The 19,884-nt window shown below is 43.2% G+C and overlaps 1 protein-coding gene across 1 annotated transcript; it reads left to right on the top strand.

Annotated features, from left to right (window-relative positions):
- Positions 1-5,147: 5,147 nt before the first annotated feature.
- On the top strand, positions 5,148-18,711 carry POGLUT3 (protein O-glucosyltransferase 3). The gene is made up of 8 exons (XM_084287878.1): positions 5,148-5,424; positions 10,738-10,935; positions 11,969-12,255; positions 12,694-12,910; positions 14,315-14,511; positions 15,338-15,532; positions 16,559-16,663; positions 17,519-18,711. The coding sequence occupies exons 1-8, from the start codon at positions 5,220-5,222 to the stop codon at positions 17,642-17,644; spliced, it is 1,530 nt and encodes a 509-aa protein (XP_084144004.1). The 5' UTR covers positions 5,148-5,219; the 3' UTR covers positions 17,645-18,711.
- The last annotated feature ends 1,173 nt before the right edge of the window (positions 18,712-19,884 follow it).

Raw genomic sequence — 19,884 nt, 5'->3', positions numbered from 1 at the left:
CTTTCTGGCATTTTCCCACCATTCCCACTGTCACCATGGAACTTTCTATCCTTTGAAATGAAGCACCGCAATTGTTTTCCTGCGGCTTTTCTTTGGCCACATTAATGAATGTTGTGTTATTACTCAGTAGCCAAAACTCATCCCTGGCCATTAAGTTTCTAACTAAGCTTTGATCCGTTTTTATATGAAATAGCAAGCCAGAAGATAGTATTTTTAAATAATTATACATTTGTTTCTATTTTAATAATTTCACATGTGATCTAAAATGTTGATCCATATTTTTGATACACTTTTTAATTCAATAAAACTTCTGTAGGAAATAAATTTCTTATATTTTTGTAACTGGAAGGACGATATACTGATATTTTAAAATAATATATTTTATCAAAGCAAGCAGTGCTTGTCTCACCAAATACTCCACAAGAAACTAAAAGATGAAAAGATAGTAGGTAACTGGTATCCTTATCTTTTGTACTGTAAACTTCGTTAAAGAAGTGGGTCTAATTCAAATCTATACTGATAGATAAGTATTATTACTTTATACTAAGATAATTTGTCTTGTACATAAAAGGACTAATATAAACTATGTATTTATGGTCAGAATTGATCTCCAAAACATGTCTGTCTTGGAAGAATGTAAGCGTATGCTGACATATGCAATAGTGGAAGGAAATAACTACCCTGTAACTGTAATCTTGTAAAATGTGGTATTCTAAGGAGAAATTACGTTTTTTCTGTAAATGGTTCTATGTGTTTGGGATCCTGTAGAGTAAGCCAATAAAGCCAGCTGAGTACCAGCGAGGAATTTGTGTTGTACATTTCTGCAAAATATGTTAATCTAAAAACTGGGAATACCAGCCTCCGTAAGTTAAAGGATAATGAAATAAATGTTTACAAGGGAAATAAATGGTCATACAGATTTGCTTGACTTGAAGGGGATGGTTTAGAACATGTTTATTTGTAAGTATTTTCTACCTGTTAATAGAAGTTGGATTAAGTTCTCACCCTGTTGGTGTAAAAAAAGTTTTCTCGTTTGCTTTGCTGTGTACCTACAGCAAACCAGGCAGCTTGATTTAATGTAAACAAACCAAAAAACAGCTTCTGGTAATAAATCAGTTGTGCATGACTGCAGCCTGTTGAGGATCCGTGATTTAATATTGACACTGAATGATGGTATTCTCAAAACCAGTTCAGTGAAAACAGGGAGAAAAATCCTTTGAGTAGCAATCAGCTCCGTTGAGTTCAGCAGAGCCAGATTTTGATACCTTCGCTCTTTCAAGCTTTTTCTTTGGCAAAAGTATATTATATAAATGCTCATAATTTATAGGATTTTCATACCTGAAGTTACTTGTTTGCAATAAACTGCATTCAAATGAACAAATACATTGGTACTGTTTATTTTTTTCCCTTACTGAGAACATCACAGACAATTTATCCAAAAATAAATAATTAAATAAATAAAACACACAAAATACAGCATTTTAGTATTGCTGCCAGGGTGTTGCTGGGCAGTGCTGCCAGGAGCTCCAATAGCAGAGGTTTACAAGGGGGTATCCGCCTTTGGTCCATCACACAGCTCCAGGCAAAGGTAGCTTGGTCCTGCCTTGAACACACGAAGGACGTGCCCAGCTGAGCGATGGGCACCCTGTGCCTGCCACGGTGCTGGCTCATGGCCCTCGGCAGCTCTTGATCCTGTCAGTTGCCAGTGCTGCTGCCTTTAGTTTTCTGCCATTTGATGAGTGAGTCTCTGGTATATGAGTAGTTTTCCATCACCAGGAAACCTGCATCTTTACAAATCTTTACAGGAGACATGCACCTTGAGGAGACGATACTCCACATGGGGCCAAGGGTAGTAGTTGATGAGTAGTTTTACAAGGCAATGAGATCCACGTGAAAATCACTCTGGCCAGAATTAGACCTTGGTGAAGACTGGCTGCCACGTGCAGTGTGATGGTGCGAGACTCACCACTCACTTTGAACCTTAATTACTACAGCCAGTGGATGTGGCACCTGAGCTCAGTAACACCATCCCTCAGCCTGCTTTCGTAAGGAAACAGTTTATGTGCAAAGGCTGTGTTTGTGTCTTTATCTCGGTACACCCATTAGGTCTCTTATATCCCCATCTGACCATGAACGTAATAACCGAGCTCTGGACGCTTGAAGGAAGGGGCAGCATGCTCCTAGTGTCATCACAGGAGTGCTCAGGGGACAAGGGAGGTCAGGTGCTCTCTGGTCCATCTTCATCACAGCAAGGGTGGAGACTGCACCACCTCTCTGGGCAGCCTGTGCCTGACTGTCTTCATGGGGAAAAAAAAACTCTGTATCCAGGCTGAATGTCTCATTTCAGCTTATGCCTGTTTGTTCCTGTCCTTCTGCCCAGCACCACTGTGAAGAGCCTGTGAAAGTGCTGTTAGGCCCCCCCAGAGCTGCCCTGGCTCCAGGGTGAAAAAGCAAAGTTCCCCCAGGCTCCCCTCACAAGGCAGGTGCTCCAGCCCTACCATCTCAGTGGCCTCACCTGAATTTGATCGAAATTGTTGGATCTTGCACTGAGAGGAGCCCAAAACTGGATGCAACATCCAGATGTGCTCCGAGTGCAGGATCGAGGGGCACAACCAATTCCCTCAGCCTCTCTTCACACAGCCCAGGCAGCCATTGCTGCCAGGACCCGCTGCTGGCCCATGTCCTGCTCACCACCCCCTGAGACCCCAGGGCCCTTCCCCCAGAGCTGCTCCTGGTCAGTCACTCCTGGCCTGCACCAGCACAGGGGTGTCTCCTTCCCAGTCAAGGTGTCCACAGGCACCAGGAGGCCTTGACCCCCTCCTCCAGGACCTCCCCTCACCCTTCCCACAGGCCAGGACCACGTTTGAGGCCACCCAGGGCCATCAGTCCCCGTCACAGTGACACCATGGGGTATCGATCTCCAGTTCCCCACAGCCCTGTGGAGCCTGGCCGTCTGTGGTGCCAGCCCAGCTTCAGCCAGTCCCTGTCCCCAAAGCCCTACAGCCATCCTGGGGCTGTCTGACCCCGTCTCTCCTCAGATTGACGTCCCCACCTGACCTCAGCACTGCCCTGTCCCCGTGAGCTTGCCAGGTGAAGTGACCCTGGGGACAAGCACCGGGGAGGCCATGGCCTTGTGCTCCCCAGCCCCCAGGGAGCAGCTTGTCCTTGCTGCTCCCCAACACTCAGGTGTGGGACTTTGTCAAATGTCATGGCCGGTTCCTCCAGCCCGCCCAGGTGCCTCGTGATGGCAGCCCTGCCCTTGAGCATACCAACTGGTCCCCCAGTTTGGCGTCACCTGCAGACTCACTGATGGAGCACTCCATCATCTCATCCCAGCCCAGGTCCCTGTGGCGCTGCCCTCGTTACCAGCCGCCGGGTAGAGATGAGCCATTAACTACCACCTTCTTAGCCCAGCCAAGCACCCAGCCAGTTTTTAACCCAACTGGTTGTCTGCCCATCCAGACCATAACATCCCAACCTGGATATAAGACTGTTGTGGGAGACCCTGATGTCTGTGCTAAATTCAAGTTAAATTACATGTGCTGCCCTCCCCTCATCCACCGTCATTTTATCGCAGAAGGCCACCAGGTTGGCCAGGCACGCTTGGCCCTTGGTCAGCCCACAGTGACTGCTCCCAGTCAGCTTCTTCTCCTTCCAGTGCCCAGAAATGTGCTCCGAACTGGTGGAGAGGGAGAGGAAAGCAGCTCTCAGTGATCCCTTCGCTGAAAGCGGCAGGCAGTGAGGTAGTGGTTGGCCAGTAAGCAAATACGTAACTCCAGATTAACGCTATACATGTTTTCTCTTGCCCGTTGGGAGTATCATATATGGCATGTTGGTGGAAATCTGTGGTAATTTGAGGTGAGGGAATTTAGGAGACTAAAGGCGAAAGCAGGGAGGAAACCAGACTTGATGATTCCTTTCAAAGAACCTGTTTTTCATGGTCTGTATGCATGGAGCCTTGAAGTTCATGTTATTTATATATAAAACATGCAGCATTCATTCATGCTCTCAATGTTTTGCATCTTGAAAAGTCCAAGCTTTCATGGAAGCATCATTTAATTTTCTTTCAGCCTTGTAAGCCCCCACGTCTACTGTCATCCTGAACTACTTCCTAGTAGCAACAAAGGCACTTGTGATAAAAATGATACAACTTCAGGAGACAAATCATTGGGGTTTTCCCCTCTGTATTCATCTTCCATCAGGTTAGATCTATGAAATTACTTTGTTTTGCAAAACTTTCCATTTTCTAGAGAACAACATCGTGACCCTTCCTTCCCCTTCACCGGGCTTTCCAGCCCTGACAAGACCCAACTGCAAGACGCAGACAGTAGGAGCCAAGGGCATGCTCCAGCTCCTGACTGTGGGTACGTGCCCGAGCCGCACCAGGATGTGGGGCTGAGCCTCCTCAGCACTGGGACATGGGGCTGAGCCTTCTCAGCACCGGGATATGGGGCTGAGCCTCCTCAGCACCCTGCCTCCTCCCCGGGACGGGCAGGCGAGCTCGGCGTCAGGGAGCAAGATGCCCCCACGTCCCAGCAGGGTCCCCAGTCTGTCCTTTGGTTTGAATGTGGTCCCTACATGCAAGACCCTGGAAACAACAAGGGGGAACTTAAAATTGTGTTTGCATTTTTATTTCACAGCAGTCTCTATATGGACTGATTCGTGCAGTTGTGATTAAGAGAAATACTTTTTTTTTTTTTTCTCTTCAAATTCAATACCAGCTGTTTAGCTGGTGCAACATCACGAAACACAGGCACTGTATTGCAGTGCCAGCTGTTCATTTGACTGCTAAAGCACAGGCTGGAGGGAAACACGGGGGCTATTTCTGCTGCTGCCTGGCCTGCAGGGCGCTCGCAGCCCACGAGGACCACCTCAGGCCCGAGAACACGAGGCCGGAGCAGCAGGACGGGGCCGGCGGCCATTCCCCCCGGCTCTCTGGCAGCACACCAACACCTTCGGCGCTTCAGAGCCGCCCGCTCCCCGCCAGGGCAGCCCCGGGCCGGGCGTTTGCAGCCGGGGGCCGGCACCGCCCTGAGGCGCGGGGCGCGCCCGGCTCCAGCCCCGGCTCCAGCCCCGGCCCCCTCGGGCCGCCCCGCGGGGCGGGGAGCGGGCGGCGGCCGCCCCGGGGAGCGGGCGCTGGGGCCCGCCCGGCCGCGCAGGCCCGGAGGAGGCCGTGGACCGGCCCGGCCCGGCTCGGCTCGGCTCGGCTCGGCGGGGCCATGGCGAGCCGGGGCTGCGGGCTGCTGCGGCTGCTGCTGGGCGCCGCTCTGCCGCTGCTGAGCTCCGCCGAGGCGGCCGCCGTCAGCCCCGAGCGGAGCCTGGCGTGGGGCCCCGGGCTGGAAGCGGGGCTCGCCCTGCCCGTGCGCTACTTCCACCTCCAGGCGGTCAGCGCGGCCGGACACAACTTCACCCGCTCGCCCCCAGGTACCGTGCTCGGGCTCCGGGGCAGGGGGCGGGCTGCAAGCCCTGCCCCGGGGGCAGCGGGGCTCCTCCCTTTCCCCTATCCCCTTCCCTTTCCCCATTTGCTTCCCCTTTCCCCTTTCTCCTTCTCCTCTTCCTCCTCCCTCCCTGCTCTGTGCACCCATCCCTGGCAGCCCCTTCCCTCAGCCCCCTGCCCTGAACTCCTCTCCCTCTCTGCACGCCTCCAGCTCGCTTCGCATCCCGGTCCCGCAGCGCTCCGTTATCCTGCTGCTGCCCCGTTAAACGGGAATAGTTTTCACCTCCTGTTCATTCAGCGCCAGCACAAAACAGCCCCGGACACTTCTCCTGAGGGTGGGCATGGGGTTGTGCTCCCGCAGCCCCGCGCTGCGCTGCCTGGCTGCTGGTTTCTGCCGCCAGCCTGTCGCCCACCCTCTGTACGAATAGTTGCAGTTTAGGATAAAAAGAACTTGTGCGCCTCAGATTTCATCCTGAAGGCAGCGATGAGCAAGCTGCCCAGCAGAGATGTGAGACAGAGCCCCGCACGCCTCAGTGCTGGACCTGCTCCAGCCTCTGTTGCAATGCTGTGCCGGGCTGCAGCGCAGCTTGCAGCAGTGCAGCTGCACCCTTGCTGCCCGCTCTGAGGCCGATTTCAGCCACAGAGGGAGGATCCTCAGGTTGGAGCAACAGGTTGCTGAAGGTAAAAGGGGTGAAGCTCAGCAGGATTCTCTGTGCGAGTTTAAATGCTCCCAGATAAGCTGATAGGAAGTGGGTACTGCAAACCTAGTTTTGCCCTCAGTGCGTACACGTATGTCTGTGTTTATGTTAATAAATAAAGCGCCTGTGGGGAAGTTTTCAGGTCGTGATGCCATCTGGCATGGAGTGGCCTCCATTCGCTCTGTGGCGTTTATAGCCTCTGGACCCAGGCGGTGCACGCAGGATGCCCGCAGGGAACGGCTGCTGGCTCGGCCCAGGCTAGCTCCTGAGCTGTGCCAGGAATTATTTAGGAGAGTGCCAAGGATCATTTAACAACTTAGCGGTACAGTTGATCACATTCCAGTGCACGAGCACTGTTCAATTTATTCCTATAAACACAGGCTATAAATTCCGGTTCTCAAATGGTTTTAAATGTTAAAATGTTCAGATTCCACTTGTAAAATGGCAGTAAGAATTATAATTAATAATATTCACCGAGGCATTTATTTCCAATATAAACTAAATACATCTCAAAATATCCCTACTGGGATAGCTAAATAATTCCACGTTACCATCTCCATCACACCAACAAGAATACTGCAATCAGAGTGCTGCAGTTCAGGCTTCCCATTTGTAAAATGAGTGCTAAGCTATTAAGCTGTGTTTTGTGTGGATCAGAATCTCAATCAAGTAGCTCAGTACACAACATGGCACTTATATAGGGTAATTAGTAGATCTTAAATCCAGATGAGTTTTCTGAGTATCAAGTTTAATTACCAGCACTAATGTGCACCATTGCACACCGAACAATAATGTCACCCTACAGCCTGCAGCTCTGACCGTCTTTTCAGGAAGATGCCAAATGATGCAGAATTCACTCCTTCCCTAGGAAAAAAAAAGAAAAAAAAATTCAAAATATTAAAGAATCACTGCTGAAAATACAGAACTTATTTTTAATATAAAGTGCATAATTTTTTCTTTGGATTCTTGGATCCCCTTATCCTTCTTTCCTGCTAGGCTTTCCCCTACACTAAACGGTGTCCCCATGTCTTTATATGAATTCTGTGCTATTCACAGGAACCCATGTTGTCAAGTGCTAAATGAACCTATTTTGTTCAACTGCCTCTTTATTGACTATACTGCCAGTTTCCATCTGAAGAAGCAACCAGCAATGATTTCAATAAAATCATTGAGGGGAAAAAAACAATTTGTTTTCAGATCTTCTCTTTCATTTTCTGCTTGCATTTCAGAAATGGGGTGTCTGTTTTCTTTTTTTCTTCTCTAGCAATTTTCATAAACAAATACCTTCTTAACTTTTTCTCCCTTTCCTTCTCTGTATTTGTCACTTTTTATCCATGCATAGAATACTGCGTTTGCAAGCTATACAAGAGAAAAAAAAATACATAAAGCAAGTTTCACCAGGTGGTTTTCTTGAAGTATCCCATTTTGACTGTCTGTATTTTAGTCTCTCTTCAGAATAGGAACATTATTATTTTCCTTAAAATGCTGTCCCAGACAGGTTTTCATGGTAAAACAAATTTTACACCTGGGTACGTTGCCCTTCATATTTAATAAAACTGCTCCCAAGTCTTAGTACAGGGGATGAAGCATTTCCAGTGTCATCCTAATTAGCATTAATTCATTTCCTGTGCAAGCCAAGAGAAGTGTAATTCCGTCTTCCTAAAAGGAAGAACAAAAATTAAGTCTTTTTTGTCTTCTGAAGAAGTCCTTCCTTGTTACCATCTCAGCTGCCTTATATTCAAGGATCACCTCTCCTAGCTCAGGAATGATCCATCCCTACAAGCAGGAAATCGAACAAGGGTGGCAGGAGGCCTGCACGGATGAACAGGGAGCTTCTGCTGAAGCGTGCATGTGGTGGAAGGCAGGGCAGGTGACCGAGGAGGAGTACAGAGATGCTTTCTGATTGTGCAGAGATGCGGTTAGGGAATCCAAAGCTCATCTGGAACTGGATCTGGTGAGGGATATGAATGACATCAAAAAGTTGCACCAGGGGAGTTTTAGGTTGGATGTTAGGAAAAACTTCTTTACCGAGAGGGTTGTGAGGCATTGGAATGGGCTGCCCAGGGAAGTGGTGGAGTCACCATCCCTGGAGGTCTTTAAAAGATGTTTAGATGTAGAGCTTAGGGATATGGTTTAGTGGAGGACTGTTAGTGTTAGGTCAGAGGTTGGACTTGATGATCTTGAGGTCTCTTCCAACCTAGAAATTCTGAGCTGGCTGATGTCATTGTGAGGCCACTTTTGATGATCTTTGAAAGATCGTGGCGAACAGGAGAGGTTCCTGAACACTAGAAGAACAGTCAAAATCCATCTGAACACAAGAAATAGTTCTTGGTTTTGTTCTTGTTTTTACTGTGGGCCATCAAACATTGGAGCAGATCCCAGAGAGGTTGTGGAGCCTCCATCCATGGAGATACTCGGAACCCAGCTGGGCACGGTGCTGGGCAGCCTGCCCTAGCTGACCCTGCCTGAGCAGGGGCGTTGGGCCAGATGATCTCGAGAAGTCCCCTCCAAACTCAACATCTGTTATTCTCATTATTCTGTGTTTTTGTTATCATGTGTTGCCTGGTGCAACATAATGTTGCACAGAGCAAAGCAGAGCTGAAGGATATATTTGGAAAGAACCTGACTGCCCACTGAAGAGTTCTGGATATCTCAGTCATGGACAGTTTGGAATCCAGCTACACGATTCAGGCAGATTCACGTAGGAGCAAATCATCACAAAGTTATTAAGTGTGCACACGAATAAAGCTCCATTATTTCCTGCAGCACACAAGGGTTGTCCACTCGTCACAGAGCATCTACACCCGGTACTCGAAGTCCTTAGAGAGCTACAGCTTCAGAGTGTTGGAGTCACTCTGACATACCGACCATTTCCCAAAGAAAAAAAAAAAGGAGCATATCTGCGTATTGTGGGATTCCTGAAAGCTACCCTGGGCTGGTACAGAGCTGTACTGGTACTTGCCCAAGGAAATTTCACACTGCGTAACTTCACTGCTGGCGTATCTTCAGCCTAGCACCTAGGCAAGCAGGGAGGTGTCCGCTCATCGTTCCTCCGAAAAGGACGTGCCACATATCTGGAGCAACCTTAACACTCCTGTTTCTCAGAAGCCAGAAGTGCACTTTTGGAAGTCCCGCTGGGCAGATAAATGAGGGCTTTTCATGGCAGATCTGCCAGCTACCAAAAACACAATATTCCACATTCCTCAGCAGTGGGAGTGCTGCTTGCCTCAGTGACATTCCAGGAAAGACTGAAAGCTTACTTCATAATGATTTTATTTCCTCAGTATGCTCTTCAATGAAGATATTCTGACTTGGTTTTTGGTGTGTTTTGCTGGCAAGGACTTTTGAATGGTAATAAAACAGAGGGATGATTACAAATAATCCACATTTTGTGTTCGTACATTTGAATATAAAGCAGAAAAGGGGGAGTGATCAGCCTCACGAGATTCTTCTGCTTGCAGACATTGCTCCTATGCTTATTTACAGCGGGACCCTCTCTGACAGCAATATCTGGGTGGATCTGTGTCGCTCATGGTGACTGCTCTGAAGGGGCAGGGCATCTGGTGGCAGGCAATGCACAGCTGGGTTCCTGCCTGCTCTGGAGACTTGCACCTTAACTGGCTTCATCCAATCTCAAGATCCAGTGTTCTGAGGAAGACAGAAATGTCATTACGTGACTGCTCGTTCACTATCGGTTTTGTATTTGTGGGTGTAAATTACGTTAAGATGCAGATTGTACAGAAACAAGCGTAACATCTCAGGCTTCTAGTGCTGTTGGGACATGCTCAGATTGTAGTAATATATTGATTTTACCTGGAATTTGTCAGTTTAATTGTATTTGTTTGCTTTGCAAACAATCAAATTTCTGAGAAAGACTGTCCAGCTCTTTTTTGAGGGATAAAGTTAACTATGACCATGTGTGACAGAAGTAAGGAAATAAAACAGGTTTATGTTTATGTACACTCATCTTGTCCACAAAATGTTCCATGCCCAGTTAAAAAGTCACAGGGCATTAGTGATGAAAGTACAGGTCAGGCAGATGACCAGGAAACATCTCCACCATCACTCTCTTATCCCTGCTTTTCAGTAGCTGGAACCTTAAATGTGCAAGTCGGTCAGCTGCAGCCCAAAGATGAGCAATTTGTATCCGACTGCTGCATGCTGCAACTGCCTTTCTGCAAGCTGGCAAGTGTTCTTTTGTCTTTTTTTTTTTTTTTTTTTTTAACTTCGTTTTCTGTCTCTCTTATTCTAGAGGAAATGCTAGTTGCCCAAAGCATTAACAGGAAAACAGAAGATTAAAGCAAATTTTTGCTTCAAAATATTGTTAGCTTTTCTTTCTATGTTGTAGTCATTATTTAACTTTTTATCACTGTCTACAATTTTCCATTTATTGGGCATGTGATGATCAAGAAAAATTGCTAGGATGGCACTACATGGCTGGAATTGAATTTTTCCAACATGGTATAATTAAAAAAAATCCAGTGCGGCATTAAATGAAATTCCATGGATTTCATCCAGTAGAGTTTGCTCTCACCTTTAATTCGTACATGTGATTCTAATAGCTCGAAGTGCTTTTATCTGTTTTTATTTTCCTCTTTTCAGGACGAACACAGTTTAAAGTGGTAATTAAAGCACTTTCTCCAAAAGAGATCACCAGAATTCATACTCCTCTCCCTTTGGATAGAAACGACGGCACGTTTCTCATGCGGTATCGGATGTATGGCAGTGTCAAAAAAGGGCTAAAAATTGAGATACTTTATGGCGATAAGCATGTTGCTCAATCTCCTTATATCTTGAAAGGTATGTTGTTCTTCTGATCTAATGCAATGTGTGATGGTAGCTACAGAAATGCTGTGGACTAATTTACTGTGAGAGGTGGGAGATTAGAGGTTCGGTTGCTCTTGTTCATACAGTCTCATCACAAACTTCCCCTCATGCAGAGCAGTAAGCAGAGACAATCCCTGTACATTGCCAAGTTACAGGATGCAGACACATAGGCAGGGAGATTACAGCCTCTGATCTTAAGGTCCTGTGTCTGAATATATCCTCTGCCCTCGTGCATACAGGAGCAGATTTCTTCAGATTTTGTAAGAGGAATAAGAGAGGCTTAGTACTTCTACTTTTTTCAAGCAGGTATTCACTTAAAAATAACATCGTTATTTTTAACCAGAATTTGGTTATATTTTATTTTTGTAAAGCATCATAAATACAAACTTAGAAATGCTTTCAAACTGAAATAAAACTGTCCTGTGTTGTCAAGGCAGCAGTTTGTCTTGTTTTTGCTGGTGTACATTTACCAGCAACCTTGATAATACGGCACAGGGCAGCACCTGTGTTGAGTAGAGTCCGTAAAGGCTTTTCTCGTGCTGTGAGAGGCTCTTGTTTAAGCCTGCTGCTTCAAAAGAACAGAAAGAATAGTTGCTGATATATGACAGACAGTACCTTACAGCAGAGCTAAAGACTGTTGTATCAAAGTCCTGAATTAGGCTAAAATTGAAAATAAGACCTGTGCTTTACTAGTTATGGACATTAGACCAATTCTAAACATTCTCTGTGGTTGGCAGGTAGCACAACAGTGGAGCTTCATTTTGCAGATGAATTTTGCCCTCAACAAGTAACAACATGTCTCGTATTATTATTTCTGAAAAGAATGATGCAGTTTTCTCAATTACATTGCTTTCCCCCAGATTGATGATTTCCCAGGAAACTTCAGAAAACTTAGAAAAAAAATGTCAAGCCACTCTAATTTCTAGATTTATATGCCTGTGTGTTTGGGGAATTATGATTGGTGTAGAATCACAAATACTGACTCTCAGTGTTTCATTTTCTGCAGGACCAGTTTATCATGAATATTGTGACTGTCCTGAGGAAGACCCTGAGGTCTGGCAGAACACTCTCTCTTGTCCATCCCAAGAACCTCAGATTACAAAGGACTTCCTTTCCTTTCCCACCATTGACCTTCAGCGAATGCTTAAAGAAATCCCATCAAAGTTCAGTCAGACAAGAGGTGCTATTGTACATTACACTATTCTCAATAATCGCATCTACCGTCGTTCCTTAGGGAAGTACACAGACTTCAAAATGTTCTCTGATGAGATGTTACTGTCACTGGCAAGAAAGGTATCAGTTTTGACCATTTACTTAAAACTATTAAGTCTTATTCCAATATGGCTGTGCTGCATTCGCTGTTGTATCTCCAGATTTGTAGTTGCTGCAATGAGATATTATTTTTTTTTTTTCCATTAAGATGACAGTATCTGTTTAGGGATCATACTAGACTTAATGTGTGGGATTGGTAGAAAAGCTGCAGAAGCTGAAGCTCAAGCTGGCAAGCTTCCTGGCCTCTGTAAGTGTTCCCTTCAGATCTACTTGCAGGACAGAAACTTGAAATCAGTATCTTAATATCAGCTAAATCTGTAACATCTATTAGTAGGCTTGTTGATTCTAAGGTAGGTTGATTCAGTAAGTTTGTTGTTTCATAAGGGAACTGAGGATTATACTTCACTTAAGATGGCAAATGATTACCTTTGTGTTATGCTTTCTTGGGTATACTTTTAGGTTCATCTTCCAGATGTGGAGTTTTATCTTAATGTTGGAGACTGGCCAGTTGAGTATCGAAAAGTTAATGATACGCCTGGCCCTATACCTATAATTTCATGGTGTGGCTCTGTGGATTCAAGAGACATAGTCCTTCCAACGTATGATGTAACCCACTCAACTCTTGAAACCCTACGTGGTGTCACAAATGATCTCCTTTCTATTCAGGGAAATACAGGTAAGTTAGAGATGGTGAATTTTAAGAAAGAAATTGTCATTCCATTGGAGTAAGCTGTGTTTAAATAATGTGTGTTACAGTTTACACGACACATGAAATGCCATAGGACATCTCGTAATACAAGCAGTTTGGTCTTTACAGAGTCTACACACTTTCAACACTGCTAAAAGGAGGTGTTTAATACAGGGTTAGAGCCAAAATTTAAGAAATTCAGTTCACAGTAATGGTGAATTTTAACTTAAATTCAGAAGATAGCTACCATCCAGAAGATAGCTACCATGACATTTCAAATATATATATATAATTAGAAGGCCTGTCCCCTCAGTAAAGGGATTGAATATGCTCCTTCTAATAAAATAGTAATCCTTTTTCTGACAGTGATGTGGCCCAGTGTTCCACTTTCATAAAAATTAATTTGAATCCTGAAAGTAGCAAACTGGAACTATGATGTAGTCTCTTTCAACTGAAAAAAATATTGTTTGTATAAGAAATACCTCGTAGTGGGATCTTCTGAATGGTTTTTCTAGCTTCAAAGGAAGAGTCAGTTTTACTGACAGGTGTGTTTTTCCCCCAGGATATTCATGAATAGGATCAGGCAGGTGACACGCACAATACCTAAGGAGTAAAATTTGAGCGAGTAGGTGTTTCTTTTTACTTGAATAGTTGACAGTTTCTCCTTGCTTTATTACTTTGTTTTTAAATTTACCATCTTAATTACATTATCAGTTTGAAGCAGTCTGTGTTTACTTGTTTAGTGCAGCTGCTTTTCCGGTTAGGATACAATTAAGGTCCTACTCCAACTTGGTATGTCCATTAAGGAAATTTCCAGCAGAAGGATGAAGAAGGACACATATTTAACATTTTTAAAAGAAAGAAGTAAGCAGAGATGAAGTCTTTCTGGCTCTAGCTAAGTATCCTGAGGACACAGTATAGCATTTTTTTTCCTTTATAGGTTATCATTAAGTGACTTCTCAAAGACCTGAATAAATTGCTGTGTAACACAAGTGGATTTTTCTAAAGAAAGTTTCGTTATTGTGGCAGTCTTTAAGGGCAGAGAATTACTTTAATTACTATTTTACTCATATAAATAATTTGAATACAATTTCTTATACAACTTTCAAGATATTTTAGGTTATTTGAATGTAAAATTGATGAGTGCAAAAGCAATTTTCTATTTTTATTTTTAAAAGTTGCTCAGTTTCTCATCCCAAAATTCAAGGCAGAAATGGGAGTCTAAACCCTGTGATTAATAAGTGTTTATGGGTTAATTATAAGAAATCACGTCTGTTTTACCATGTCTCTGAGAGTAATACCACTTTCATAGCAAGTTCCTATTACTTGCATGAAAGGTATCATGTATATTTCATGACTGTTCGCTTTTATCTTATCACTTAATGCTCATAGGCCCATTCTGGGAAAACAAAACTGAGCAAGCTTTATTTAGAGGTCGAGACAGCAGAGAAGAACGTCTCTATCTTGTCAAGTTATCCAGGAAAAATCCAGAACTACTTGATGCTGGAATAACAGGATATTTCTTCTTCAGAGAAAAAGAAAAAGAGCTGGGAAAGGTTCCGCTGATGGGCTTCTTTGACTTCTTTAAGGTAGCATGAAGATTACAATCCTGGATTAATTTTGCTGCCAAGTGCTTACCAACTAAAATAACAAGGCTTGATTTTGCTAATTCCATTCAGTAAACAAAAGAGTCATGCTACACTGTGAACCCTGGTCCATAGGGAGCTAGACCACCCATAATCAAAGTTGTAGTGTGACACATTAAAGAAAGCCACTACAATTTTTCATGGATTCCCTTTGAGAGAATTCATGGAAGTTCTTTTTTAAGGGATTGAAAAATGTGGTTGCTCACCATCTTTTTTTTTTTTTTTTTTTTACTTGGGGAAAATATGAAAACAATGGACAAAACTTGGGTATAAAGAGGACAGAGTCTTGTAAAAAGTAATTGTAACAATGGCAGCTGAAGCTCTATTCCAGAGATTAATATATTGGAAATGCTGTATAAGCCAAGAGTATCTGGCAGAGCACTGTATTCATGGTTACTTTTAGTTTACTGTGTTAGATTGTTCTATATAGTTTTCAGTGAGAATAAATTTACTCTTTTGAAGCATAGATTAGTTTTGATTTCTTCATAGCTCTACCCCTTGTTCTGTCACAGGACACTTTAGGATAATAGTGCCCAGCAGGAATTTCATGTGACACAAACCTTCTTCGCTGTCAGTCTTGGGCTGAAAACAAATAATTTTTCCACTATGTTATCCTAACACCACTAAACTACACCTGCTTGACACTAAAACGGGTTTGAAAACTAATTAAAAAATTATGAATAGTCTGTGAAAATAATTTTTATATAATCAGTGTTGCTATTCTGTTTCAAAATGTTTCACGTTTTTTCCCTCTTATCTTCATTTGTAGTACAAGTACCAAGTGAATGTTGATGGGACCGTAGCAGCTTACAGGTTTCCATACCTCATGCTGGGTGACAGCCTAGTACTGAAGCAAGATTCCCAGTACTATGAACATTTTTATTCTGTATTAAAACCATGGAAGCATTATGTTCCAGTTAAGAGAAGCTTGGAAGACTTGCTAGAAAAAATAAAATGGGCTAAGGTAAGTTCCATTGCAAATTCATTATATAAAAATGTTTAAAAAAAAATCTTAGTGCTCTCTTTTTGTATTTCCACATACATATTTTGCATAAACCCTCTGCTGAGATCCTGGGATAAAGGAAGTACATTTTGCTGTATTAGAGGGGAAGGCCTTAATTCAAGTAACCATCTCTATTCAGGGAAATAGTTGAGAATTAACTTTAGGTATGTGCAGTAGTGTTTTCATGAGTCAGAGCATTAGTATACTGACTAATGCAGGTAATTTTCAAAGAAATGCCCAGAATCCTAGGTACTACTTAATTATTCTATCACTTTTTTCAGGTCCTGACTAGAACAGAAGTCATTGCATGTCTGTCTGAATGTACAAAAAATCACTGCTCTATATAATCTCAGGATAAGAGAGGCTGGCATGCTGTGTGACTGCAAATACCATTTGTGTTTTAAGCTTAACTGTAAGTTTAAAAACATAGGAAAAGATTCTGTTCTGACAGTACTGTAGTTCTTCATAAAGAATCAGATGAGAATACTAAAAGCTCTGAGATACAGACCTAAAAATTTTGAGTAAGTACATGAATTCCCGTGCTCATGCTGGCATTACCTATAAAACTTTTTAATGTCAATCAGTTATTTTTAAAAGGAAAACACTGGGTTGCATTGCATAGAAAAGGACAACAGCTGCAGCTCTGTCTTCTGTGTAACTAAGTATGTGTGGGAGTTGTCAGGGCTGCTTTTGAAGAGGCTTTGACTTGGCCAAAACAGTGGAGTAACAATACTTAGTTTTTGAAATTGTACAGTTACCCGTGAAAGCTGTTACTGATAGCCCTGAGCTACTAACTGAAACCACAAAAGCAATCCAGTATTTCAAAAAAAAAAATTGAAATTTAAACAGTGTGCCTTTGCAGCGTACCAGCAATTGTAAAAGTTCAGATTTGAATAGCCCCTTTGATAAACATACCTAGGCCAGCAAGGGTTCAAGTAACTCACTGATTGCTCTGCTATTCATTCCTGTCTCCTCTCAATTTTCCAGGAAAATGATGAAGAAGCACAAAAAATTGCTAGAGAAGGACAGTTAATGGCAAGAGAATTACTTCAACCTCACAGGCTTTACTGCTACTATTACAAAGTGCTGCAGGTTAGTACAATAAAGCATTTTATTACTTTTCCTCAACTGCTACAGCTACTGATGCTACACGTTTCATACTCAGTCCTTACATCAGTAGCAGACGCTTATATTATACACAGGAGATCAGTGTAAAGATGTTTGCTAAAACTTGTTTCATCATTAGAGAGGCAGCCTGACATAACAGTTGCTTTACAGAATGAGAGACTTATATCTTTTTTTCCCCCATCCCCACAGTCAGACCTGTTCTTGGTGTCACTTGGTATGACATAGTGGTAGGAGATCATATGCACACAACTTACTTTATTTTTCCCTTCATATTTACCCACTCATTAGCTACTCTGCTGTATTTACGTAACAATGAATACCTGGAAAAGAAATTCTGGAAATACAGTTTGCAGAGTGGGGAAGGGTGACGCAGGCCAAATAGTCATTGCTTCCCTAGGAGATGCAAGTCTCTAGTGAAACTTGAGCTGCTGTTCTCTGAAAGTACTCGTTTCTTTTTCCTCCCTTGCTGTACAGAGGTAGAGCTTGGCCTCAGCAGTCACAGGTTGACACAAAGTTTGACATAGCTCAGTGTACCAAAATGACATTATTATCTGCATAACGTGGTTAGAGGCACAAATAACGACAATATTCAGATTGACATTAATCATAGCACATGGGAAAACATTAAAGGAGGCTTTCAGAGGCAATGTAGCCTATTACTAGGCGTGTTATAAAGACATCTTGTAAACAGGTTGTAAACAATGACATAAGGAGCCTGGATAAAGGGAAGCTGGTAAGTGGAAGGGAGGAGGAAAATTCTGTTTCATGAATTATACCTTGGTGCTTTCAGCATTCTTAAATGTTGTTTACATATTTCAGAAATATGCCGAACGCCAAGCCAGCAAACCTGAAATACGGGATGGAATGGATCTTGTACCTCAGCCTGATGACAGAGACTCAGTATGCAGCTGCCACAGGAAAAAGCCTTTAAGGGAAGATCTATAACTGTACCGGATGGACAAAATCACCCTCTTACAATGCAAGAATTTAAATAGGATTTAAGCTGTGAAACCGAAGACACTTATGCACTAGCAGACATTCTTAGTTATGCATCCTCATTGTATTTACATATCCTTTTTCACACTGACTCTGATCTGCAACGTCGGTTCCCACAGTTTTGTCTCCGTGGCCACCACCAGACAGATGCTGAGCCTGTACTGGGGAGCATCTGGGGGACTGGTTGGATGTACTGCATCACCAGGAAGATAAGTGCAGTGCTGCGCACCTTCCTGCTGGGACCCAGTTAGCAAATTTTATGAGGAACCAGTCATCCAAAAGATCTGCCATGAGTCAGGGCAAGTTACTCTAAAGGAGCATTTGCAACATACTAAACAGTGTTATGATTTCTTCATAAAGTTTACCTCAGTGTGAGATTGTTTCTTGTATACAAAACAATTTTCTAACTAGACAAAGAAAATTGGTATTTGAGATTTACAGGTATCAAATCAGGTGTTGCATTGAGATCATTCCGTGGTGTATGACATAACAATAGAGAACATGATTTAATCTTTGTTAATTTGAGAGGAAAATGGAGAGGAGAGGGAAAGATTAGAATAATATTTCTGCAAGCACCATGGCTGAGTATCACCAAAATTAAAGTCTGCTTTAGAGCAGACTGCGTAGCTTTCACAATCATGGTGCTTTGAGTGCCAAGACATCTCTCTGAAGGCCTGTTCGTTGCTCCTGACCATGTCTTTGAATATAGGCACAGATCCACAAAAGGACTTAGGAACTTCGGGTGAGGGCCAGGTAAAATATTGGTATCTCATTTCAACAGCTACAGTCTACAGTATTCTGGTCTACTTGAGTATTCATGCATCTGAAATTTATTAGTGAAGTTTTAGACTACCTAGGTTTTACTTCTGTGTAAGGCTAAAGATGTCACCATCTTTTTCACTTGGGTTCATGAACTACTTGTCCTGTGTTTAAGCCCCCACAGTGAGCTTATCCATTTTCTGAATTTAGATCAACCCTACCTAATCTACTGAGAGCGCTGAGTTGAGTAGCCAGCAGATCAGCCATCACAGTTCTGGTAGAAAAACTTATGCTGCATTTTGTGTCTTAATAGTAGGGGTTGGGGGCAATACTGAGCAACAAAACAACTTGGTTCTCCTTGGTTTGTTTCAAAGCCATATTTCCAGAGTGCCTTAGCTCCAGACTGGAGACAAATTCTTCAGGTCTTGCACTGAAGTTGTGAAGCCATGAAGCTAATGATACAAAATAAACAGGGCCAGAAGGAGTTGGCCATACAACAGCAATGAAGTGTGTCTTTGGGTGGGTTCAAGGAAAAATCTTAGTCTTGGATGCTGCTCCCAGTGTCTCTGCTGATTTTTACCCAAGACACTGTCTACTTCAAAACATACAAACTGTCCTGGAAGGAGAGACCAATGCCCAATCTTCCCTCCCACATCATGAAGAGTTAACTGGCCACCACCTAACACCTGGCGTCCAGATTCAAAGCCAGCTTTCAGATTTCTGGTTAAAGTCCATTCAAAGTTGACACCTTACTTAAACTAAGATTAACTTTGAAATGGAAGGCACTGAAAAGCAGCAAAAGCAGACAGCAAAACAAATCCATATGAAATAAACCATGAGTTCAATTGGGCTGAAACCATCCAGGCAAGGTAAGTGTTGACATCCACCTGCATCACCAAACTCACTGCTCACCTCACTCCTAAGTTCTCTTCCAGGAGGCAAACACAAAGATATTTGGTGTTGACACAATGACAAAACTGCAGTGAGAAAAGAAAGATTTTCAGAATGCCTCAGCTTTCTAACTTTATGTGGCATCTGTGTTCTACTCAGCTACACTCAGATAATGTCTTTCCTGAATACCTAATTCTCCCTGTGCAAAAAAGAGTGGAAACATTTTAAGACTGTGGACTCATCTAATTGCTGAGGTGTCCGAAGTTCAGTGCTGCATACCTCATGTAGGTTTCATTCCTACAAGTAACGCTCCAAGTAACACTGCAAGTTATTCTCATAAAATACATTAAAAAAAAAAAAATCTAGAACTGGAAGAAAGACTGGATTTTCAGCATGCTAAATATGGAAAGAACCTCAGGTCTCTAAAGAGATTAATGCATCTGTCTCTCAGTCATTCATTACGTTACACTGGTTAAGAAAAAACCTGAAACATCTTGTCCTACCTGTCAACCTCTTTGTTCTAGTTCTAACACTAATAT

Source organism: Netta rufina (assembly GCF_964035555.1).
Source record: "Netta rufina genome assembly, chromosome: 1".
Classification (NCBI taxonomy): Eukaryota; Metazoa; Chordata; class Aves; order Anseriformes; family Anatidae; genus Netta; species Netta rufina.
The sequence above is the reverse complement of the archived record's forward strand: the minus strand, read 5'-3'. Positions and strand labels throughout refer to the sequence as shown.

What these genes read in the sequence shown, in the direction of transcription:
- POGLUT3 (XM_084287878.1), top strand. Translation starts at nt 5,220, where the DNA reads ATGGCGAGCCGGGGCTGCGGGCTGCTGCGGCTGCTGCTGGGCGCCGCT. An exon ending in TACTGTCACTGGCAAGAAAG is followed by an intron (nt 12,256 to 12,693) that starts GTATCAGTTTTG and finishes GTATACTTTTAG; the next exon opens with GTTCATCTTCCAGATGTGGA. An exon ending in TTCTATTCAGGGAAATACAG is followed by an intron (nt 12,911 to 14,314) that starts GTAAGTTAGAGA and finishes TAATGCTCATAG; the next exon opens with GCCCATTCTGGGAAAACAAA.